This window comes from Geosmithia morbida, assembly GCF_012550715.1.
Source record: "Geosmithia morbida isolate 1262 chromosome Unknown scaffold_19, whole genome shotgun sequence".
Lineage (NCBI taxonomy): Eukaryota > Fungi > Ascomycota > Sordariomycetes > Hypocreales > Bionectriaceae > Geosmithia > Geosmithia morbida.
In genome coordinates, this window is record NW_023336206.1 from 281,451 (window position 1) to 302,659 (window position 21,209).

At 53.0% G+C, this 21,209-nt stretch overlaps 8 protein-coding genes across 8 annotated transcripts; 7 read left to right on the forward strand and 1 right to left on the reverse strand.

The window, feature by feature from the left end:
* Positions 1-902: 902 nt before the first annotated feature.
* On the forward strand, positions 903-4,286 carry GMORB2_3597 (Lipase (class 3); the record flags this gene model as incomplete). Its single annotated transcript, XM_035465573.1, has 1 exon — positions 903-4,286. One exon carries the CDS (start codon positions 903-905, stop codon positions 4,284-4,286), a length of 3,384 nt encoding a protein of 1,127 aa, XP_035318561.1.
* A 270-nt stretch (positions 4,287-4,556) lies between these two features.
* GMORB2_3598 (Glycosyl hydrolases family 43) lies at positions 4,557-5,531 on the reverse strand (the record flags this gene model as incomplete). Its single annotated transcript, XM_035465574.1, has 1 exon — positions 4,557-5,531. The coding sequence occupies one exon, from the start codon at positions 5,529-5,531 to the stop codon at positions 4,557-4,559; it is 975 nt and encodes a 324-aa protein (XP_035318562.1).
* Positions 5,532-6,609: 1,078 nt separating this feature from the next.
* On the forward strand, positions 6,610-7,362 carry GMORB2_3599 (Coiled-coil domain containing protein (DUF2052); the record flags this gene model as incomplete). Its single annotated transcript, XM_035465575.1, has 2 exons — positions 6,610-6,766; positions 6,878-7,362. The coding sequence occupies 2 exons, from the start codon at positions 6,610-6,612 to the stop codon at positions 7,360-7,362; spliced, it is 642 nt and encodes a 213-aa protein (XP_035318563.1).
* Positions 7,363-8,090: 728 nt separating this feature from the next.
* On the forward strand, positions 8,091-9,458 carry GMORB2_3600 (sulfonate dioxygenase; the record flags this gene model as incomplete). Its single annotated transcript, XM_035465576.1, has 3 exons — positions 8,091-8,165; positions 8,424-9,117; positions 9,211-9,458. The coding sequence occupies 3 exons, from the start codon at positions 8,091-8,093 to the stop codon at positions 9,456-9,458; spliced, it is 1,017 nt and encodes a 338-aa protein (XP_035318564.1).
* Positions 9,459-11,000: 1,542 nt separating this feature from the next.
* Positions 11,001-13,120, forward strand: GMORB2_3601 (Major Facilitator Superfamily; the record flags this gene model as incomplete). The annotated part of the gene is made up of 6 exons (XM_035465577.1): positions 11,001-11,246; positions 11,322-11,414; positions 11,465-11,512; positions 11,580-12,031; positions 12,109-12,294; positions 12,412-13,120. 6 exons carry the CDS (start codon positions 11,001-11,003, stop codon positions 13,118-13,120), a joined length of 1,734 nt encoding a protein of 577 aa, XP_035318565.1.
* A 1,018-nt stretch (positions 13,121-14,138) lies between these two features.
* GMORB2_3602 (osomolarity two-component system, response regulator SSK1) lies at positions 14,139-16,730 on the forward strand (the record flags this gene model as incomplete). Its single annotated transcript, XM_035465578.1, has 3 exons — positions 14,139-14,735; positions 15,081-16,424; positions 16,530-16,730. The coding sequence occupies 3 exons, from the start codon at positions 14,139-14,141 to the stop codon at positions 16,728-16,730; spliced, it is 2,142 nt and encodes a 713-aa protein (XP_035318566.1).
* Positions 16,731-17,493: 763 nt separating this feature from the next.
* On the forward strand, positions 17,494-18,710 carry GMORB2_3603 (Eukaryotic mitochondrial regulator protein; the record flags this gene model as incomplete). Its single annotated transcript, XM_035465579.1, has 2 exons — positions 17,494-17,949; positions 18,162-18,710. 2 exons carry the CDS (start codon positions 17,494-17,496, stop codon positions 18,708-18,710), a joined length of 1,005 nt encoding a protein of 334 aa, XP_035318567.1.
* Positions 18,711-19,355: 645 nt separating this feature from the next.
* GMORB2_3604 (uncharacterized protein) lies at positions 19,356-19,942 on the forward strand (the record flags this gene model as incomplete). Its single annotated transcript, XM_035465580.1, has 3 exons — positions 19,356-19,481; positions 19,541-19,690; positions 19,766-19,942. The coding sequence occupies 3 exons, from the start codon at positions 19,356-19,358 to the stop codon at positions 19,940-19,942; spliced, it is 453 nt and encodes a 150-aa protein (XP_035318568.1).
* Positions 19,943-21,209: the final 1,267 nt, after the last annotated feature.

Below are 21,209 nucleotides of genomic sequence, written 5' to 3' on the forward strand. Positions count from 1 at the left end.
CAGCGTCATATTTATAATTGGAGACTTGAAGCTTTTCTATTACGAGTCTATCAGTATTACTCGTAGTACTCGTACATACGGAGTATTAGTACTGTATCTCCCTCGGTCAAGTCTTCAAGTTATACGAGCGGCACCAGGAATTTGTGGCTCGCGCTTTTCTTGTACGAGGATTCATCGGTGAGCTAATGTCTCCGCACCTCTTGCAGCTGTCATCTTGGCAGGACCTCCAATCCAGGATCCTGGGAAGGTACGACCGTCACATAATAAAACCCATAAGCTATAGGCTATATCATACAACACAGACTCTCTTTCTCTCTTTCATTCCCTTTTTTTTTCTCTGACAGAAATATGTGGAAAATGGAAACAAGGCCATCGTCGTCGTCATCGACATCATCGCTGACCCCTCAACTTTTCGCATCGGACAACAAATATTCATCAATGACAGCTGTCTTTGCATTGCCAATGCTGGTCCATGTGTTTGCCACGCATTTCACCGCCCACTCATCCTCTCAGTAGTCCTGATTCGTCCATCCCACGCAATCACATGCAAATCAATCAACTCTCCTTCTCTCGACTCACTGTCTCTCTCTCCGTGCCTCCCGTCCTATCCATCCCACCATTATGGGCCGTGTACCTGCTGTCCCTGTGAATATTTCTCCGCCGTGCGTCTGACACTCCTGGAATGGACGGGTGCCTGGCATGTTATCAGTCGGGCATCAACAAATCTGGGTCAACTTCGCCCATACACGTGGTGTAATTTCGAACAGAGCCAATCTGTCTTACCGTTTTTTAGTATCTTGCCATTAAAATGGCCCTGCTTCGTCCTCTGACGCTTCACATCGTCAATAGACAGTAACCTGATCGTTGCCATGGCCTCTTCAGGCAGTACAGACGCCACCACGATGGCCCTCAAGTCGGCATCACCTGTAGCTGTTCTCCCGCAGCCAGGGCCGACACTCCTCCCAAATTCAGTCGCACGCGTAGTGAGCCTCGCTACACGTTCCACCAGCCTTGCTATACGCGTAGGCTCCTTCTTCGGTTCATATGGCCTCGACGCTGCACGCTTCACCACCCTCTCGAGTCTCGAACTCGCCCGCACTATGGTAGAGGGCATCCTGCTCCGCGCCGGCCGCGATGCCGCTTTAAGACCCCGGTCCGACATGGCCGCCGCCGACGCCGACACTTTACTTGAGCGGGCTCTAGAGGCTCTCCATGGCGCCGCCAGCCAGGCCGTCTTCTGGACGTCGGCCAGCTTCCAGCTCACCGGTACCACCTTCTTCGCCGCTAGCGAGCTATCGCAGCTGCTGCTGTCCTCGCTCGACCAGCTATTCGGATCAACCGACTCGTCCCGCGCGATTGCAAGCATCATCACCCTCATCCGCCGAGAGTTTAAGAACCCTGCTACCGGTGACCCGGCAGAGCAGGTCGGCGTCGTCGATCTCATCATCGCCCTCGCCGCCCTCGCCTACCTACAGCGTATGTGCCGCAAGTCGTTGGACGATGAGCTGCGCTCCAGCTCTCACGAGCAGGTCATCTGGGACGTTGTCGTGGTCGACGATGGCACTCGCGTCGACGTGCTAACTGATGGCGACGACTGCGTCAAGACCCATGTCGATGAGACGCACAGCGGCAGTCCCACATCCCCTGTGTCACTGAACCAGAGGCCATCATCCAGCGGCGGTCCCAGAGACGACGACCAGGTCTTCAACCACCTCCAGACACATATCGCCTCTTCGTTGTCGCCCGGCACGTCCGTATCTATCTCAAACTCTGTCCAGACCACGCAAACCATCACTGTCGATGTCCATGGTCTCCAGTCTATGACTCTGCCGACGCCGCCCGGGGCTGAGATCGTGGAAGCTAAGACGCACGTACCGTCGCATGCACAAGATCCAGCAGACCCGGACGCCGAGTCGTCATACCGAGTCGTCTACAGGATACAGCGCGACAAACTCAGGACTGCCTCGTTCCACCGCCACGAAGACGAGCCTGGCTATGTCACAGAGCTCGACAGCTCAGCCGACTCGCAGCCATGTACTCCTCCGCAAAGGCAGGCATCCTCATCGCGTCTCATGGACCCACTACCATTAGTACCTGCAACCCCAGAGCCTCCCTCGCAGACGGGTAGTCCGCAGTCGGACAAGGGACATTCACAGCAGCGCATGAACATCCCGAGACGAACTCCCCCCCAAGTCAACCTGAGCCCACCTTCATCCATTCCCAGTTCGACCACGGACAGTGCTGCAAATCAAAAGAAGCAGAGATCCCCCTTGCACAAGTCGAGTTCCCGCGGCAACTTGGGTAAGGCAAAGCCAGAATCGACAAAGCAGCCTACTAAGAAAAAGACAGACCTATCACCGTCCGATACCAAATCTCTTGACAAGAAGAGTGGTCTCAAACAGGTTTTGAAAGGAAGTGGTCAATCCTTTTCTCAGATGTGGAACAAAGACGGCGTTATTCTAGGCAGCTCAAGCACAGCAACACGAAGGCCGCGACCGCAGTGGAAGACCGTGGGCAAGGTTGTGGAGCCCAGCCCTGTTTCGACTTATCCATCTAAGCCGGCCACGTGCTCACGGATCGCGAAAGGGTCGGGTCAGCGGTCTGGCTCCCAGGCTAGCATTCATCTAGACCCGGAGAGTATACCCCGTAGCTCTTCACGCGCTAGCTACGTCTCCGTTCACGAGCGTCGTCGGGACTCCGTTGTATCGCAGGCGGATGCTTACACCCTCCACGCCGGCGGATTGCGACCGGCATCCCCCAGCATCATGAGGGCCGATATGGCGTCGCACGAGACGCTATCCCGACAGCCAGACGGAGGGGCAGTGACGCCGTCTCCGTATAGCAAGCCGTATCACAGACGCAATATCTCGGCCGTCCCCAGCCTGTACAGCCTGGCGACCAACGACTCGCAGGCATCCCTGGTGCTGTCGGCCTACTACAAAAAGAGCGCGTATCACGCGACGGGCGCCATGGAGACACTCCGGCGCGCCGGTGCTGTAGAGGGGACATTCCCTTCTGCGCACCTGCTGCAAAATATCACCCGTTATATGCGCTTCTCGTCTGCGTCGTATGGGTCACGGTTCCTCAAGCTCATGGGCATCTCAAACAGCATGCCCAAGATCCAGATTGACGACGAGACACACCACGACGTACGGCACTTTGCACACCACACGGAGTCGCCGTCCGGGAATGTACTCCTAGCATCGTTTGTGGACTCGGGAGGCGGAAGCAATGCATCGGGCGCCACTGATTCGGGTATGCCGCTGGTATACTACATATCACTAGACCACGAAGCCAAGGCCGTGGTTCTTGCGTGCCGCGGCACCCTAGGCTTTGAAGATATCCTCACCGATCTTACCTGCGACTACGACAGGCTGATGTGGCGGGGCCGCAGCTATCGTGTGCACAAGGGCATCCACGCATCGGCGCGACGCATCCTCTACGGTGGCGACGGACGCGTCCTCATTACCCTGCAAGAAGCGCTGCGCGAGTTTCCCGATTACGGGCTCGTTCTCTGCGGCCACTCGCTCGGGGGCGCCGTCACGTCACTCCTGGGCGTAATGCTGGCCGAGCCTAACCCTCACGGCACAGGGTTCGTAACAGCCTACGATCTCCCTTCTGGTGGTGGCAACAACCCACGACTCGCCGACATCCGCCTCCCCGCCGGCCGGCCCATTCACGTCTTTGCTTACGGCCCACCGGGCGCCATGTCCGTCACGCTCTGCAAGATAACAAAGGGCCTAATCACGACTGTTGTACACGGGTCAGACCTGGTACCGCACCTATCACTTGGCGTCCTGCACGATTTTCAAGGTGTAGCCGTGGCATTTAAAAAGGACGAGCACCGCGCCAAGGCCGAGATACGCAAACACATATGGCACGCCATACAAAGTAACATGGGTGGCGGTAGCAACAGTCTGCCACCATCAGCCCCTACAGAGCAGTCGGGTACAATAGAGGAGCTCGACGGTCAGGGATGGATGCTAGCAACCCTTTCTTCGATGCGGAGCAACATGAACCACGAGAAACTCATGCCCCCCGGCGAAGTGTTCTGCATTGAATCACACCGTGTCCTCCGCAGAGACGCTTTCCTCCTCGTCTCAGATGACCCTGCGGGCCAGCGGCAGCATATTGGACGGCCGGCGCAGCGCATCGTACTACGGTACGTTAAGGATGTGGAGGCCAGATTCCGAGAGGTGCGCTTCGGGACAGGGATGTTGATCGATCACTCACCTGCGAATTACGAGAATGCCCTCAACAAGCTGCGTCTCGGTGTGTCAGAATGATCTCTTTGTGTCTATCTTCTTTTTTTTTTTTTGCTAAATTTATAGAAATACAAGTTATAAAAAAGTGACTATCAAGAAATTGGATATAATAGCAGATAGGATAACCATGTTGGAATCTTACTCTGTCTTGCATTATTTTCACACCGTTTAAATGGAAAATAGAAAGACGGCAAATGCACTACGAGCGGGGCGAGGACGGTACTCCGCAGAAGGCCCCCGGCAGGCCACCGGAGGTAGATACAGAATGAGATGGCATATTTGAGCACTATTTTAGTCAGCAGTAGTTGTAATGATACGACCATTCTCGTCATAGAAGATTTCCTTGAGCTTGACGGAACGAAGATGGTCAACGCCACCACTCAGCTCGCAGTCATGGTAAAAGAGATACGTGCGGCCATGATACTCGACGATGGAATGATGCGTAGTCCAACCGAGAACAGGCTCCAGGATCTTGCCAGCATATGTAAACGGGCCGAGGGGGCTGGCTCCAGTAGCGTAGCACAGGAAGTGAGTGTCCCCCGTGGAGTAGGAGAAATAGTACGTCCCCATGCGCTTGTGCATCCAGGAGCCCTCGAAAAAGCGACGGTCATGATCGTCTGCAGCCAGGGGAGCGCCCGTATCTGGATCGAGGATGGCCAGCTCGATGGCTGACGAGGCGAGCGATCTCATATCATCTGCCAATCTAGCCACACGGGGGCCCTGAGCCAGCTGGTCCCCCCCCGTCCGCTCCCCCCTGCTAACCCACGATGGATCGTACTCGTCGCCCTGGTAGCACTGCAGCTGACCACCCCACAGCCCGCCAAAGTAGAGGTACGCCTGTCCGTCGGAGTCGACAAACGAAGCAGGATCTATACTGTAAGACCCGGCCAGAGGGTCGGGGTCGGGCGTGAACGGACCGGAGGGAGAGGAACTCAGCGCCACGCCAATCTGCCACGTACCGCTCTTGTTGCGCGCGGGGAAGAAGAGGAAGTAGGTGCCGTTCTTGAATGCCGCGTCGGGAGCCCACATCTGCTTAGAGACCCAGGGGACATCTTGGGCGCGCAGGACGACTCCGTGGTCCGTGACGGTCGAGAGGTCGTCGCCGCCCGTCGAATAGACGTGGTAGTCTACCATGTCGTACTGGTCACCTGAGGCATTGGGGGCGATGGACGTAACCCGGTCGTGGGATGGGTAGATGTAGATTCGGTCTTGGAAGACGTGGGCTGATGGGTCGGCTGAGTAGTCAGATGTGATGAGAGGGGGCATTTTGCTTTGGGGGCAGGATGCAGCCTTTTGTCTTCCAGGCAATGCTCTTGGATCAGAGGTCGAGGCCGTGTACTTCTTTCAATCTTATAGCACAATACTAAGCAGCCTATGAGTTGAGATAAGTCCGTATATCATTTCGTGTGTCACAGTCGGGTGTCCCGCTTTCATATTCCTCCAACTTTTTTTCTTCTCATCACGTGCCACCGCCGTGGCTAAGGCCCCAAGGCCCGACCCCAACTTCATGGAGCTCTAAAACACCAACTCTAAGCTACAAGGTAGATAGGAAATGAGGGTCAGCCTTATGCTGGCAAGGCCATCAGAGTGTCGTGAGCAATGAGCAGTCACAGTCGCAGGTGCTTGGCTTGGGAACTGGTTCAAGTAAAGCGTTGACTGTGCTATTGACAGCCAAGGTGAAAGGGATGTTTCGCTAGTAGTAATATGGGTTGACTTTACTATACACTAGGCGACCATCTAAAGACTCATTAATGATGACAGGGTGCCTAATCATTGTGATCACCGACGTGATGTAGCGATCGAATAGTCGGCTACGTAAATGGGTGTTGTTGATGAGTGTTGTAAGTAGGATTTCGCTTCGCTCGCAAGGATGTCTACGCACTGTCTCCGATCAACACCTATTAATACAGTCATTATTAAACGGTGTTCTGTTTTCTAGTAGCTGGTATCCTCCATTTCACCTTCATTATTTGTAGCCGTTCAGAAAGGCGTCAACGGTATAGCTGGTCGGCTGGCTTATGGTCTTCGGGCAGCCAGCACGAGTACTTTACATCGTCTGAATCACGATGTCTTTATATTCCAGGCTTATGAAGCATGACCATCAGTACTAGCCATTTAGATGCCATGGTAGAAATACAACGTGATGACTGCCTAGATCAAGCCGGATATTGGCATTCAGCTCCAGGGTAGTCAGGATAACAAAGTCGGGTAAAAGTGGAACACAAAGCATGAGAAGAAGACTATTATTAACACGCGCATCGGAGTCATGTGCCGTCTTCTCCCATCTTAACTCCATACAAGAATCATCAATTGGGAGACTCAGACGTAGCCACGTGTAATAAGAATGCCGGAGGAGACTGGGCCCATAAACTACGACAAGCCAGTGCCCCGGGAGCCCGAGGGACCAGCACGCGTGGAGCAGGTCCGTGTCCGCAACCGGCGACGCGAGTATCTCGAGCGTCATGCTTCCTACTTTGACAGTCTGGAGCACGAGCTAGCAGGTGAGACGATTCTCCTGCGGACTCTCCCCGTATCCCCCTCTACACTCTTCTCAGCTGCCCTCTCTTTCTTTTCTCTTCTTCTCGTTCTTGGGTTTTGACACATGCATGCAGATGCGATGCTGTACGAACGTCTGATCAAACGCTTCCAATCGGTACCGGAGCGCACGGCAGAGGGCAAGGCCAAGGGGTACGGACGCACGCTTGAAGCGTCACTCATGCGGGGGGAGACGAGGATGGCAAAACTGGCGGCAGAAGCTGCAACGACAACGTCACCACCTTCTGCTGCCGCTATTGCCACTTCCAGTAACCCCGACACCCGAGACGAGGAGGACGATGGTAGTGGCAACAGGACCTGGGTCGATGTCACTCCTGCAGACAGGGAAGAGGGAATACAGCTGTGGAGGGACTTTCTAGAATATCGGTTCGTGAGAGGGCAGGATGAGGACTTTGACTATGCCATTGTCGATGGGGATCACGACTTAGATTCGCTAGAGAGGCAGGATGAACAGGATTCATGGTTTGATGACCAGGAGCCTGGCTGGGCTAGTGATACTGAGCATCAAGTACACGGGGAGACTGGTGTTCAAGACTTTTAAACATGATCGGGACCCTTGATCATTGGCCTCTTGTCTCAACAGCTTTGGCATTATTGATTGATAAGAATATTCAAAAAGAAAAGAAAAAAAGAAAAAAGCCACGCAGCGTCCGTTTTTTCTTTTTTCCTTTTTTTCTTTGCCATGGCTATCCATAATTGAAAGAGAGAGAGAGAGAGAGCTATATAGAAGATGGTGTCGTCGCTGGGTTCAATGGCGTGATTGACGGTCTTGATAGCGGCACACAGCCCAATGTCGTATTGATGTCTTTGGAGTGTCGGCGGAGTATTTGAAACCAAGTACAAGGATGCAACTCTTGCGCAATCTTGTCTATGTATTCGTAACTATGGAACCGGCCAATTAAGTCGACACGAGCCGAATTGATGGGTGGCACCAACGACGACACCATACTGGCGCATCATCGCAACCGCCGATAATGGAACCTCATCGACCCAATACAAAACAGAAACTCGGAGCGAAAAGGTGGAAATAACATCTTTTGCCCAGCTTATTGATCATAGCCTTCCCCGCTTCTTCCAAAACGTGTCTTTGTCAGGAAGAAGAGAGAGACCCGTAGACTAAAAGTAGTACTAGTAGAAGAACTTATATAAATCCAGTCCCTAGGTTTGGGCCCGATCTGATTCGAAAAGCCATCTACATACACACACATATATACACTCTTAAAACATATATACACAAGACACAAGAAAAAAAAAGGCAAAACCACAATCATGGCCCCTTCAGCAGTGGAAACCGCCACAACCACCGAGCCCACCAAGGCTCCCACTCTCCGCTTCAACACTGCGGTGGGTGACTACAAGGAGCTCGCCTCGGTCAGCTACTCCAAGGAGGCCGAGATCAAGGGAGTCGAAGGCTTCGCGGCTGCCAAGGTAAGATATCTAGTCGAATGTCATATACATATACATACATACATACATATATATATATATATATATATATCCCTGCATTTGATCTTTCAACAGCAACAGCAACAGCAGCAGCAACCACTAATACAGGCTTTCCAGTACCCTCACTACCTCCCAACATGGAACCCCAAGCAAAAGTACCCCCCCCTCACACCCTTTGAGCACTACGAGCACGGCAAGGACGCCGACACGACGTATCCAAACCTGCTCCCCCCGTCGGTCAAGGTCGAGCACCTGACGCCCACCATCGGCACCGAGGTCAAGGGCATCCAGCTGAGCAGCCTGTCGAACGCGGGCAAGGACGAGCTGGCGCGCTTCGTCGCCGAGCGCAAGGTCGTCGCCTTCCGCGACCAGGACTTTGCCGACCTTCCAATCGAGAAGGCCCTCGAATTCGGCAGCTACTTTGGCCGCCACCACATCCATCCCACCTCCGGCTCGCCCGAGGGCTTCCCCGAGATTCACCTGGTCCACCGCGGCGCCAAGGACAAGTCCGCCGAGACCTTCTTCGAGTCGCGCACCTCGTCCGTGGCCTGGCACTCGGACGTCACCTACGAGCAGCAGCCTCCCGGCACCACCTTCCTGTACATCCTCGACAAGCCGGCCTCCGGCGGAGACACCCTCTTCTGCAACGGCGTCGAGGCGTACAACCGTCTTTCGCCCTTCTTCAAGGAGCGCCTCCACGGCCTGCACGCCGTCCACTCAGGAATCGAGCAGGTCAACGCCTCGGTGGCCAAGGGCAGCATAAAGAGGAGGGAGCCGGTCAGGAGCGTCCATCCGATTGTGCGCACTCACCCTGGTACGGGAGAGAAGGCCCTTTTCGTGAACCCTCAGTGTAAGTTCCTTCTCCCGTCCCCTTTCAGAAACAGCCCTGGCATTGAAAGAAGAAGAACAAGAACAAGAAAGCAAGTTTTAACACAAATTACAGTCACTCGTGAAATTGTCGGCCTGAAAAAGGAGGAATCCGACGCCATCCTCAAGTTCCTCTACGAGCACATCGCCTGGGGAGCTGACTTCCATGCCCGCGTCAAGTGGGAAGAGAAAACTGTCGTTGTCTGGGACAACCGCGTCACGCAGCACACTGCCCTCGTCGACTGGAAGGATGGCGACAGGCGCCATCTGGCCCGCATCACACCCCAGGCTGAGAGGCCATACGAGACGCCGTATCAGGCTTAGATTTGGAAGTTGGTTTTTAGTGTATATCCCCCGTATAAACTTCAAGTCGAATCTCAGAGCAAAACATAATGTCAAAACTGGTTGAATGATTTTTTTTTTTTTTTGTAAACCAGCTCGAGAGTATATGCAACCAAGACCTACCGAGAGCTTGATGTGTACTTTTGATTTTTGAACAAACTGCCCCGAGTGTACACGCATGTTTCGTACATGTAGTAGTAGAATACATGTGTAGATATCGCTGCTGGTTGATCCCGGCGATTGTCGTACTTTGGCATGATGTCATCTAGGACTTACACCCCCCTCAGCGCTGTTACTCGGCATAGACTGCTCAACATCGATGATAACCCACAGCTAACAGAAAAGTTTTCTAGAACATTTATTGCTCCGTTCTTGATACCAATGCGCGCACTAAATCGTACACAGCCGCATGTTAGTCCCATTGGGTGTATGTGACATGTATTCGTCCGACAAGTGTTCGCCATGTCGTCCCCAGAGCACGTCATCGCAAAACCCGGCTCCCGAGTCCCAGCAGGCCTCGACGCAACATGCGCAACCTGTGCAGGAAATATTGTCGAATCCACAAAGTAAGTAACCATAGATGTGAGAGAGTACATGGAGGCGCTGTCGGTCTAGAAAATGTTACAATGGACATATGAGCGTTGGAAATACTGTTTACAACTCACAAACCACCAGCCCGAGCCACGACACGGTCTGTCATCTGTGAAGTAATGAATAGATTCAAGTTGGGGGCCCAGACGGCCCTTTTCCCGGCACTACGGCACTTGAGGTTTCAGAGAGAAGAAGTATGGAGAAGGGGAAGGAAAAAAAGCCAAGGCGCTTCGTCATGACTTGACTGGGTAATCACGTCGTAGACTTCGATTGTACTCCGTATATGGCAATACAAAACGTTGGGGTTGGCCACGATAACACGAGCAGGTACCTACCTACTCGTATAGGATTATACGTAGCATATTACCTTGTAGTATCACTTGGCATCAAGTCCTAATGTGGAAATGATGGCTATTGCACCATCGAGCTAGTTACGAAATGTAAGGGCAGGGATTTCATTGGTAGGAAATGACGGAATTCCTAGAATTTCTCCTACTCGTACGCCGTGGCGACCGCTTGAAAAGACTGAGGAAGTCCAAGGTGAAAGTGAAAGAAGAAGAAAGTGGACTTTGGCTGGGATACAATGTCAGGGTCCCCCTCCCCCCCCTTTATTATTTATTATTTTTATTAATTTTTTTTTTGCCGGAGATTTCCACTCGAGGAGGATTAGATGGAAGAGACAATTTGCTCGGTACTGATTTGCCGTAAGAGTCCCACGATAAACCCGTATGCATTGCACTAGACCAACTCGTGCATATAACCACGTTGTTTCCTGTTCTGTTTTCCTTCTTCCTTCTCCTTCTTCTTTTGGAGTTTCTTCTTCAAGGCAGATATCTCAGACCCCTCTGTCCCCAACCCCCCCTCCTTCCCCTTCCCCTCCCCCCTCCGGGCCCCTCGATTGTACATCTTTTGTGTATTGACAGGAGAGGCACAATGGCCGTTGGAGATCAGAAGGATGCCCCCCTGAAGGGGTCCGTCGATCCTGAAGTCACATCGGCTGGACAGTCGACTACTGACAGGGACTCTCAGGATGGTTCCTCGTCGACACACATCTTCTCAGATCCAACAGTCGCGAACTGGTGGAGAAAACGCTATGAGGACGCCGAGTATGAGAACCGGCACCGCTTCGACCCATCTTATACGTGGAAGCCCGAGGAGGAGAGGAAGCTTCTCCGAAAGGTATGATTCCATACTATCAATACGCCCATGGTGTGGTTGCCGACTCGGAGACGTCGTTTGTTAACTAGATGATAGATTGATCTCCGTATCATGACGTGGACTTGGCTCATGTTTACCGCCCTGGACATTCACCGTAGGAACATCAACCGTGCCATTTCCGACAACATGGTATGTTTCCCATCTTCCAAAGCATCACCACCATCCTAACAGTGACCCAGTTGCCTGAGCTCGGCATGGACACCAACCACTTCAACTATGGTCAGACGGTAAGCCCAAGCCTAAAGTCACCGTCGAGCCTTAGTGTGCGCAGTATCGTCTAATCTAGACATCTAGATCTTCCTCGTCTCCTTTTTGGCCGCTGAGCTTCCAAGCGGTCTGATCAGCAAGAAGGTTGGCGCAGACCGCTGGATCCCCTTTATCCTAGCGGCTGCCTCCATCCTGGCTGGCTCCCAGGCTTTCATCCATAACCAGGCATCCTTCTATGTCATAAAGTGTCTTATGGGGCTTACCATGGGAGGATTCATTCCGTATGCTTTCATTCCCCAGACCTCGCCCTCTCCATCCCCCCCCTCTCTCTCTCCTCTCTTCCCAGACGGAACAGTTTTACTGACAATGAGCAGTGATATGATTCTGTGGCTTACCTACTTTTACAAGTCTAACGAGCTACCTGTGAGACTTGCCTGCTTCTGGACAGCTCTCAGCTTCTCCAACATCATCGACGCCCTCATTGCCGCCGGTGTACTCCAGATGAGAGGTATTCAGGGCTGGAGTGGATGGCGCTGGCTGTAAGTCATACCTGCCTTGCTTCTACTCTTCACATCTTTCCTTATCTGCGCTGATATGCTGATACCGGACACCTCAGCTTCCTGCTTGAAGGCCTCGTAACCTTGGTCATCGGAATTCTGTCATGGGGCATGATGCCTGCTGGGCCGTGCCAGACACGCAGCTGGTTCCGTGGAAAGAACGGCTGGTTCACTGACCACGAGGAGAGCATCATGGTCAACCGACTCTTGCGCGACGATCCGAGCAAGGGAGACATGAACAACCGGTAAGCACATTGGTTCATCCCTGACCCATTTTGAGCACGCACACGCACACATACACACATACATACCCACGCACGATGTGAATGCATGACAGAGACTGATATAAATGTGAAATACAGCCAAGGAGTCAACGGCTCCAAGCTGGTGGCCGCACTGAGTGACTGGGAGCAGTGGCCGCTGTACCTGATCGGTCTGACGGCTTACATCCCGCCTTCCCCGCCGTCGACGTACATCTCCTACATCCTGCGCGAGATTGGCTTCTCCGTCTTCCATGCCAACTTGTTGGTGATGCCGTCTCAGGTCTTGTTCGCCATCAACCTCGTCATCCTCTCGTGGGTGTCCGTCAAGTTCAAGGAGCGCGCAATCGTATCGTCGGTGGCCAACATCTGGATGCTGCCCTTCCTCATCGCGCTCGTGGCCCTCTCCAACCCGAGCCACTGGCTACGCTACGGCTTGTTGACGGGCATCCTCAGCTACCCCTACTGCCACGCCATCGTGGCCGGTTGGAACGCCAAGAACAGCAATTCGGTGCGTACCAGGGCGGTCAGCGCGGCCCTGTACAACATGGCAGTGCAGGCGGGCAACATCGTCGGCGTCAATATCTACCGAGACGACGACGCACCCCTATACCGCAGGGGTAACAAGGTCATCCTCTCCATCTGCTGCTTCAACATCGTCCTCCTCTTCGCCGTCAAGGCCTTCTACATCTGGCGAAACAAGATCCGCGACGAGAGATGGAACGCCATGACAAAGGAGGAGCAGGAGGACTACTCGCTCAACACGACCGATGAGGGTATGAAGCGTCTCGATTTCCGCTTCTCTCATTAATAGCCGGCATATGCATGCCATATGAAGGAAAGGGAAAGAAAAACAAGGAGTGCGGACTCGACCTTTACAGATAGAGAGAAAAAGAGAAATCCCTGGGAGTCGGTTCATTTTTCATAGAGAGCCGAATGGCATGTTTTGTTTATAGAGAATGGATATGTTTTCAATCGATTGCGGGGTAAGGCGCATACACCGCAAGGTTCTAATATATGAAACCTGACCGCGACATGGCATCTCTTCACGTACCAAGTTGACAAGCCGTGACAATGTTGAAAAATCCGATATTATGATGCCAAGTGCGAAAGGTAATCAACAAGAGCGAGATAAGGCAAATCAGAGAGAAGAAACAGCGGCGATCATCACAGGGCGACACAGGGATGGGTCGGATTAGCTACGCGCAAAGGCGCGTCATGGACGACACTTGGACCAAGGTAGAGACTTTGACTTATACCCCAGGTAATACTAGGCAATCCTCCATAATAGTCACTCATATTGCATGCCAAGCTTAAGTTCGATTCATGCCCCCTCCTCCCCTGACAGTTTGGCAGTCCTGTTTTCTTTGTTGGGTTTGTCTCCCTCCGACGCTCAATTGCCCGATGGCCAGGGTCAAAAAGCCCGATCTGCGATGGAACCTTCCCACCCCCATGCGTGCTTTTGCCCAATCTGCTTTGATTAATACACAACTAAGAGGGGTGCCAGGGAGAAGGCAGAGGTCACCAAAACAACAGGAGGAGAAGCGACAGGAATTGGCCGCCTTGTTTGCTTCTTCAGACTTGTCACCGTTACTGAGGCCCTGGTTTTGAAATCAGCCACGACCGACTGTCATACTGAATGAGGCGTACGCTGCCGTTATCCGACCACGAAGTTGGCCAAGACGAGCCCCTCAACCGAAGTAGCCCGAGGTACGGAAAGCCGGGAACATTGGTGACCAATAGCGACGAGGCAAGAGAGGGGGATAGAGGGAAAGACAACGGCTGCGGTGGACAAACATCAAACGTGAGCCGATGCGAGCATTTCGGCCATGACGTTGAGCATCACAGCGCGCGTCAAGGCCCGGCTACTGGAACGACGGCCTTGGTCATGGAAATTCTCACAGTCGACAGCATCGCAAACTGACCTCTCGCCTTTTGATCATCGTGGAGACGACGGCAGCAGCCGCAGCTCACTGAGGCCAATAACGCATAGTGCAGCCCAGGGGAGCGACAGCGACAGACAGTGCAGCAGCAGCAGCAACGTGCTTGTGATGGAGACAGAAGATGCCAACGCGAGAACAGAAACCAGCAACAGCAACGGAAAAGGCCACGAGGCCGTCGTGGTTGTAGGCGAGGGCAGTTCAAGTGGAGAAAAAGACGAGGACGGAAGCGAAGAGGAAGACGCTGGACATGGAGAAGGAGACCAGGCTGGTGATGGGGCTGGCTCTGGTAGAGCACCACCAGCGCTCCACTCTAAGCCCCAGAAGCAGCGCGTGAGGCAGGAGCACGAACAGCACCTTCCCACCGGCAATAACCAGGCGCCAGCGCTAGCACCACCACCAGTTCTAGCGGAAGGAGCACCACAGCCCACTATAGAGGAAGGCGCACCCAAACTACTACAACCACCAGAACCAGCAGCCTCCACGGTCAACGCTCCCATCTCCACATCTTCACCACCGCCACTGCTCCAACACCATCATTCCCTTTCCCGTCATCGCCGATCCCCTTTCCCTCTCACCCCTTCCATTCCTCCACCTCCCGTGCGTCTGCGCAGCATTGACGAAGCCACCGCCGGCCTCGCCTCGCCTTCCTCATCCGACTATTACTACTTTACTTCCCCCTCCTCACCCCCCTCCCCCTCCGTTCGCCAAAGGCCCAGTTCCACCGAATCTAATCTCGTCATCCCCGATCACCGCCAGCCGTCATCGTCACCCTTGTCATACTCCGACCATTACCCTGACTCATCATCTCTCTCTGCTTCGCTGCGACAGCCACTGCCTTCCATCAGGCGCCAGAGCCTCGTCTCACCGGGCCAGTCCCACATCATCAGGTCCCTTCTTCACGGTCCCCTAACAAATGATACTGACGTTACCAACGACGACCTGGACCTCGTGATGGTGACGACGCGAAAGATATGGGTCAAGAGACCCCATGCCTCAGCTACACTCGTTACCATCAGCGACGACGACCTCGTCGACAATGTCCGCGACTTTATCCTCAGCAAATATGCCAACTCACTAGGCCGCAGTTTCGACCCCCCCGACCTCACTCTACGTATCGTGCCCCGTGACCCGTCCAAGAAGGAGCGCCTGCTGGGCCCTGAGGAGCCTATCGCCCGTGTCGTCGAAGGCTACTATCCCGGTGGTCAGACAATCGACGAGGCCCTCGTCATCGACATACCACGCCGCACCCCCAAGCCGTCGCCGCGGCCTACTGCACTCCACGTGACCCATGATGGCCCACCCTCCGAGGCCGGTGAGGGCTACTTTCCTCCCATTAATAACACTCCCCGCCAGACGATGACCCTCGCGGCCCCTCCGAACAGCGTAGGCCATGGCGGTACCTCCTCTCCCAATTTGGCCGCCGCAGCGGCCATCAGCAGCACCCCAGGTCCCGCCGTCGCTACTGCCGACCCCGGACATGGTATGCAGCACTACATACTTAGGCCCTCACATTCACGCGCTCATTCCGCCTCGTCAGACCACAAGCCCCCACCCACCGGACCGCCCGTTACGTCGTCTCCAGGGACCCACAATATACAGCAGGAGCACGCCTCGACGCCCCCAGCTCGCGTTTCCTCTCCACGACCCTCGGTCGTCCGCCCTAAAAAGCCTAAGAAGCCCGACTACTCAGGACAGCAGGGGACGCAAGGAATCCTCAGCGGTGGGGTACCTCCCATTAGCGTGCTGATCGTCGAGGATAACCCCATCAATCTGAAGCTTCTTGAGGCTTTCGTCAAGAGGCTCAAGGTCAGGTGGCAGACGGCCATGAACGGACGTGATGCCGTTAAAATGTGGAGGAACGGTGGCTTCCACTTGGTACTCATGGACATACAACTTCCCGGAATGAACGGCCTCGACGCTACCCGAGAGATCCGACGACTCGAGCGCCTCAACTCGATTGGCGTCTTTTCCTCTTCTCCGGACAGTCTCCCCCAGAGCGACGACGGCAGCACCGACCCTGGCCAGGACCCGGCAGAGCTCGAAGACCAGGACCGTCTGGAGAACATTTCTCTCTTCAAGAGCCCCGTCATCATTGTCGCTCTGACGGCTAGTTCCCTCCAGAGTGACAGGCACGAGGCCCTTGCTGCTGGTTGCAACGACTTCTTGACCAAGGTATGTAGCTTCCACTCACAGAAAACATACACGCCTGCGCACGTGGGGAGACGCACCGTAGAGCAAGGGCACGTGGGAAAGAATGCTAATAAACGATAACTCCAGCCTGTCAATTTTGTCTGGTTAGAACGAAAGGTCATGGAATGGGGCTGCATGCAAGCCCTCATTGACTTTGACGGCTGGCGTAAGTGGAAGGACATATCGCAGCAGCAAGAGCAGGCAGAGGCCGCCAATAAGGCAGCCGCATCGACCAAGCTCAAGTCCAAGAAGAAGGACAAGTCGCTAGCTTTAGCTGCAGATGTTTGAGGGTTGAAGTCCGAGATCTAATGTCTATAATGTCTGATGCGTCACTGCCGGCATATAATACGAGCACGGTACACCCGGGCATACCAGTGCCCCAACTGGAGGCGAGAGAACCATAGGGACTGGCGTTTTCTCCCTTTTGTATTTTTCCTGCCTCCTCCTCTTCTTTCTTCTCCGACCTTTCACTGGTAGTTTTTTGCTCCTAAAGATATATGGGAAGCACGGTTTTTTTTCTATTTCCCTTTTTCTAGTTGTTTCATGTCTGATTGTTCGCATGTATCTATCTGTACTCCATCTTCTCCATCTTCTCTCGTCCTGAGAGCTGTTCCTGCGTGAGTTTATGGGAAAATGAACGAGTTGAATGAGGGTGCTATGAGATTGTGAATGAATAAATGTCATCCATATTAAGACACTTGAGAACGTCCTTATTTATGAGAAATCACAGTATTGCTACCGCGTCTCTACAGGCAGACCGGCAGACAGGTAGACAATGGTACGGTACAGTGGCAATGATGGTGGTGTAGTGTACGTGTAGTGGGGCTCCACGTCCTTTTACGGAATATTATACTTCCGGGGTCCGAGAAAACTTAGCGTGGATCGAAGCTCGCGTGTGCACCGTGCACCAACCAACTTTTCTCCTAATCTTCCCATCTGATCAAGACGACGAGCAACGCCAGCTCTCGTCCGCCTCTCTCTCTCCCTCTTACAGCCCGAGCAAACAGCTGCTCGATACTGGTGGACGTTTAATGAGAGTATAATCGACGCTATGCCACCTAGAGTGACGGGCGCGTCGACGTCCCTGGCTGCGGCCACGAGGACAGCAGTAGCTGGAGCGACACAGATACAATGCTTCGCCGCCGCCGCCACAGCAGCAGTAGCAGCGCCGTCTCGGACATTTAGTACAACTAGTCCCCAGGAGCGCATGAACAAGCAGCGCTTTATGATGAGGATTTGGATGAAGACCCGGGCAAAGAACATGTTTGGCCCAGACGCGCCCAAAGGACCTCGTTACGTGGGCAAATATGAGGATCAACCCTTCCCTCTTAATCCGCTCTTCCGAAGCCAGCCTGTCCTCTCGGACATGCTCAAGGACATGATCTGGAAGAAGGTCGTCGAGAAGGGTGAGGCTATCAAGGCTGTTTCGCAGGAGTTTGGGGTGGATGTCAGGCGGATCGCTGCTGTCGTGAGGCTCAAGGAGGTGGAGAAGAAGATGATCGCCAAGGTAAGATTACCCTCTTTCCCGCTCTCTCTTTTATCGCCCTACCCTCTACCGTCTATGTGATGAGGCCATTATATTTTTCGATTAGTCTTGAAGACAACTCTGTGGTTATACATTTATTGTATCTGAAACGACATTTTCTCTATACACTCTTTTTGCCTGTTTGGATCACCAAAGATATGGGGTCACATTTGCTAATGTAGGGTGAGAAACAGGGTGAACAATTGGCCAGCCCCTACAACCGTGCAGTACTGAGCATGCTCCCCCAGACGCGGTACGAGGAGTCAGACAAGACTCCCGCCCCTCATGAGCCCATCAACGAGGTGCCCATGCATCCGGCCACGCTGCGACAGCTGTTCGTCCCCGTGTCTGAGTCCCGGCGCTTCACGCGCTCTGACGCAGCCAAGGCCTTCCACGACGATCTCCTCTCGGCCGACGAGCGCTCCCTGCAGCGGGAGCTCATCTCTGCGGAGCGCGATGTCGCTACAGGCGTGTCGGACCGTGCCGAGGCCATGACCAAGTACAGGACCGAGGTGCAGCGCGTGGAGGAGGAGCATGCGCGCCGCGTGGCCGAGCAAGTGGCTGCCCAGGCGGCACGGATCAATACGGTTGCTACGGGGCGTGCGGCGTACCGTATCAAGGATATCAAGGCTGAGGACAGTGGGAAGGACGGACGGTCTCCGCGTGGTGTTGGATGGCGGTATGGTGCACCTCTGCAGGACAGGAAGCGTGGACAGGTCAAGATTCCGACGCAAGTGCCGTAAGGGGGCTGTGTCACTGTATAAATACGTAGCCAGCATGAACTGGTGTGTTTTGTCTGTATATTAGCAGAGCATTTGTAGTACAAGATGTATCAATCTAGATGGAAGAGTAGCCGTTGAGCACATTTCACCCAGATTCTGCACCATACGAGTGATGCGGGAAGTAATAATACCGTACGAAACGATGCTACTAGTTTACTGGTCCGGTAGTAATAATGACCCACACCCCTGTATCTATCCGTCGATGACATCCGATGGTATCGAAGGCACATGGAGTCAGTCTATTTAAGCTTTGGCCCCCATTATCGCTTCATTTTCTTCTTCACCGTTGACGTCATTAAGCCATTCCTCTTCCCTCCAACGAATCTATCTGGCTTAAAGAACGAGCTCGCAAGATCTGCGTTGATAGAAAGATGTCGTCAATCTCCCCTCTCTTAGGAACCAGCAGGGGTGGTTAATGCCCACGTCATATCAATATTGCATCCTATCGGCATCGGGCGCGAACTTCAATCTTGTAAATTGATTTGCGGGAGAAGAAGCGCGATCATCAACAACCTCCTTCCTTGAATGACAACATTTACGGGAAATGTAGCACAAGTTCAAGGAACGACAAACCAGGAAAAAGAAAGCAACGAAAAAGAAAGAAGAATGGCTATCTCTCTGGTCTACATCTTCTTTACGGCCCTGCATTTTCTGTGCTTTGCCCTTGGCATTACCGTTTGTGGCGTGTATGGGCAGAATTTAAAGGACAAGGGTGACCATGAGTCGCGATGGGTATTTTGATCCGAGGAGGAGAGTTCGTGGGAAGATGTCTAACAAGAGATAACAAACAGATTTACGCCGTGGTTGTCGGCGCTCTCTCGGTCGTGACCTGTCTCGTCTACTCTATCCCGTTTGTCCTCCGATTAGGCGGTCTGTTCAAGACGGCGTGGGACCTTGTCCTGTTTATCCTGTGGATTGCCGTGTTTGGACTATTTGCAGACGTACGATATGCATCACAAAGAAATTCAAAACTTGTTGACAAGAAGAGACCTGACTAACCTGGATGGCTTTTCTAGATGTACCTCCACAAGGACAACAAGAACGGTGACTCGGATATTCGACTTATGAAGGATGCCATATGGGTTGATCTGGTCAACGCCATCCTCTGGCTTATTGCCGCAGTGGCCGATCTGGGTTACTGGTTTAAGCACCGTGATGTCAGGACGCGATTCACTGGCAGGGCGACGGTCTAGCTGATGGGGACCTTTCCAACGAAGAAGAGGAGGGAGCGAGAAGGAGAGAAGTTGGATATCCACAGCGCAATATATAATACAAGCAATGTATGTACAGTCATTATTACCAGTAGCGCAGTTATAACTTATAATACTTGTGCCCCGTCCCACTTTATTGGCCATGCGAGTAACTTCGCATCACCCAAAGTGGTGCTGGTCACCATCGCGGGCACAAAATATATATTCTATCAATCTATCCGTCCACTCGCAAATCCCGCACACAAGGGCCCGTTCTATAGATTTTTAGAGGTATTAGCCTTCTGCTAGGTTTCCTTAGCCGTCATATTTTTCTTGCCGTTGTGGTGGGCGGGAAGCAGAGCTGTCCCTGTGTTGTGTTCTGGCAGGGACGGTGTCGAGTGTGACGGTATAAACGTCAGGATCGGCACATGAGCAAGGCCGTGTAAAAGGAACGGCAGGGATTGTGAACGGAGGGAAGGTATTAGGGTGTAGTCGAATAGCACAATGTCTTTATGAGAATGAACGCCACAAACGCTTCCAACTTGCATTTAAATAGTAGGTTAGGTGTTCTGTGGTGTTACGGTTCTCGTCTTTCATTTTTGTCGTGGTGCGGGACTCGACGGTTTTATGGCCGAGCCCTGCTTACCTAAGCTATAGGATGATTTACTATGACAACAAGACACACTAGAAAGACAACCTTTTATGTGACAATAGTGATCGTCACGAATCATTAAACAGCCCAGTTCTCTAGCCAGAGCATTCTTTTCCCCCTAACTATCAATAATATAGTCAACACTTCTATTTAAACTAATTTCTGAAGATTAAGCACCTACGACTATGACTGCCTCGTTGCTCAGTTCGACACCCTGACTGTCCTATCCGTCAACATAAATCGACATCATCTCTGTCCACACTCTACACTGTAGCTCAGAGTTGAACCCAATGTCACATTCTCCGAGGAATAACATAGCTTCCTATGCGTGTGACTACGTCAACTTCGTGCTTGCGAATCATTTTGGCTAATATACGCGTTGATAGGCATGATATGGTAAAAATCTGCCCGACCTGGTGATCTGCGCGCGATGATGGCCAGGACCACTTTTGGTGGTGTGAGGTTAGCCGAGTGGCCAATGAAGTGGGGCGGGGGACAAGTACAGATTAGTAATAATAATAAATACATCAATTGACTCCACTTTCCTCCGCATTGTTCGTGTTCATACACACCCGGCGACTTGCCGCACGGTTTACTAAAACGAAGCGATGTTCATAT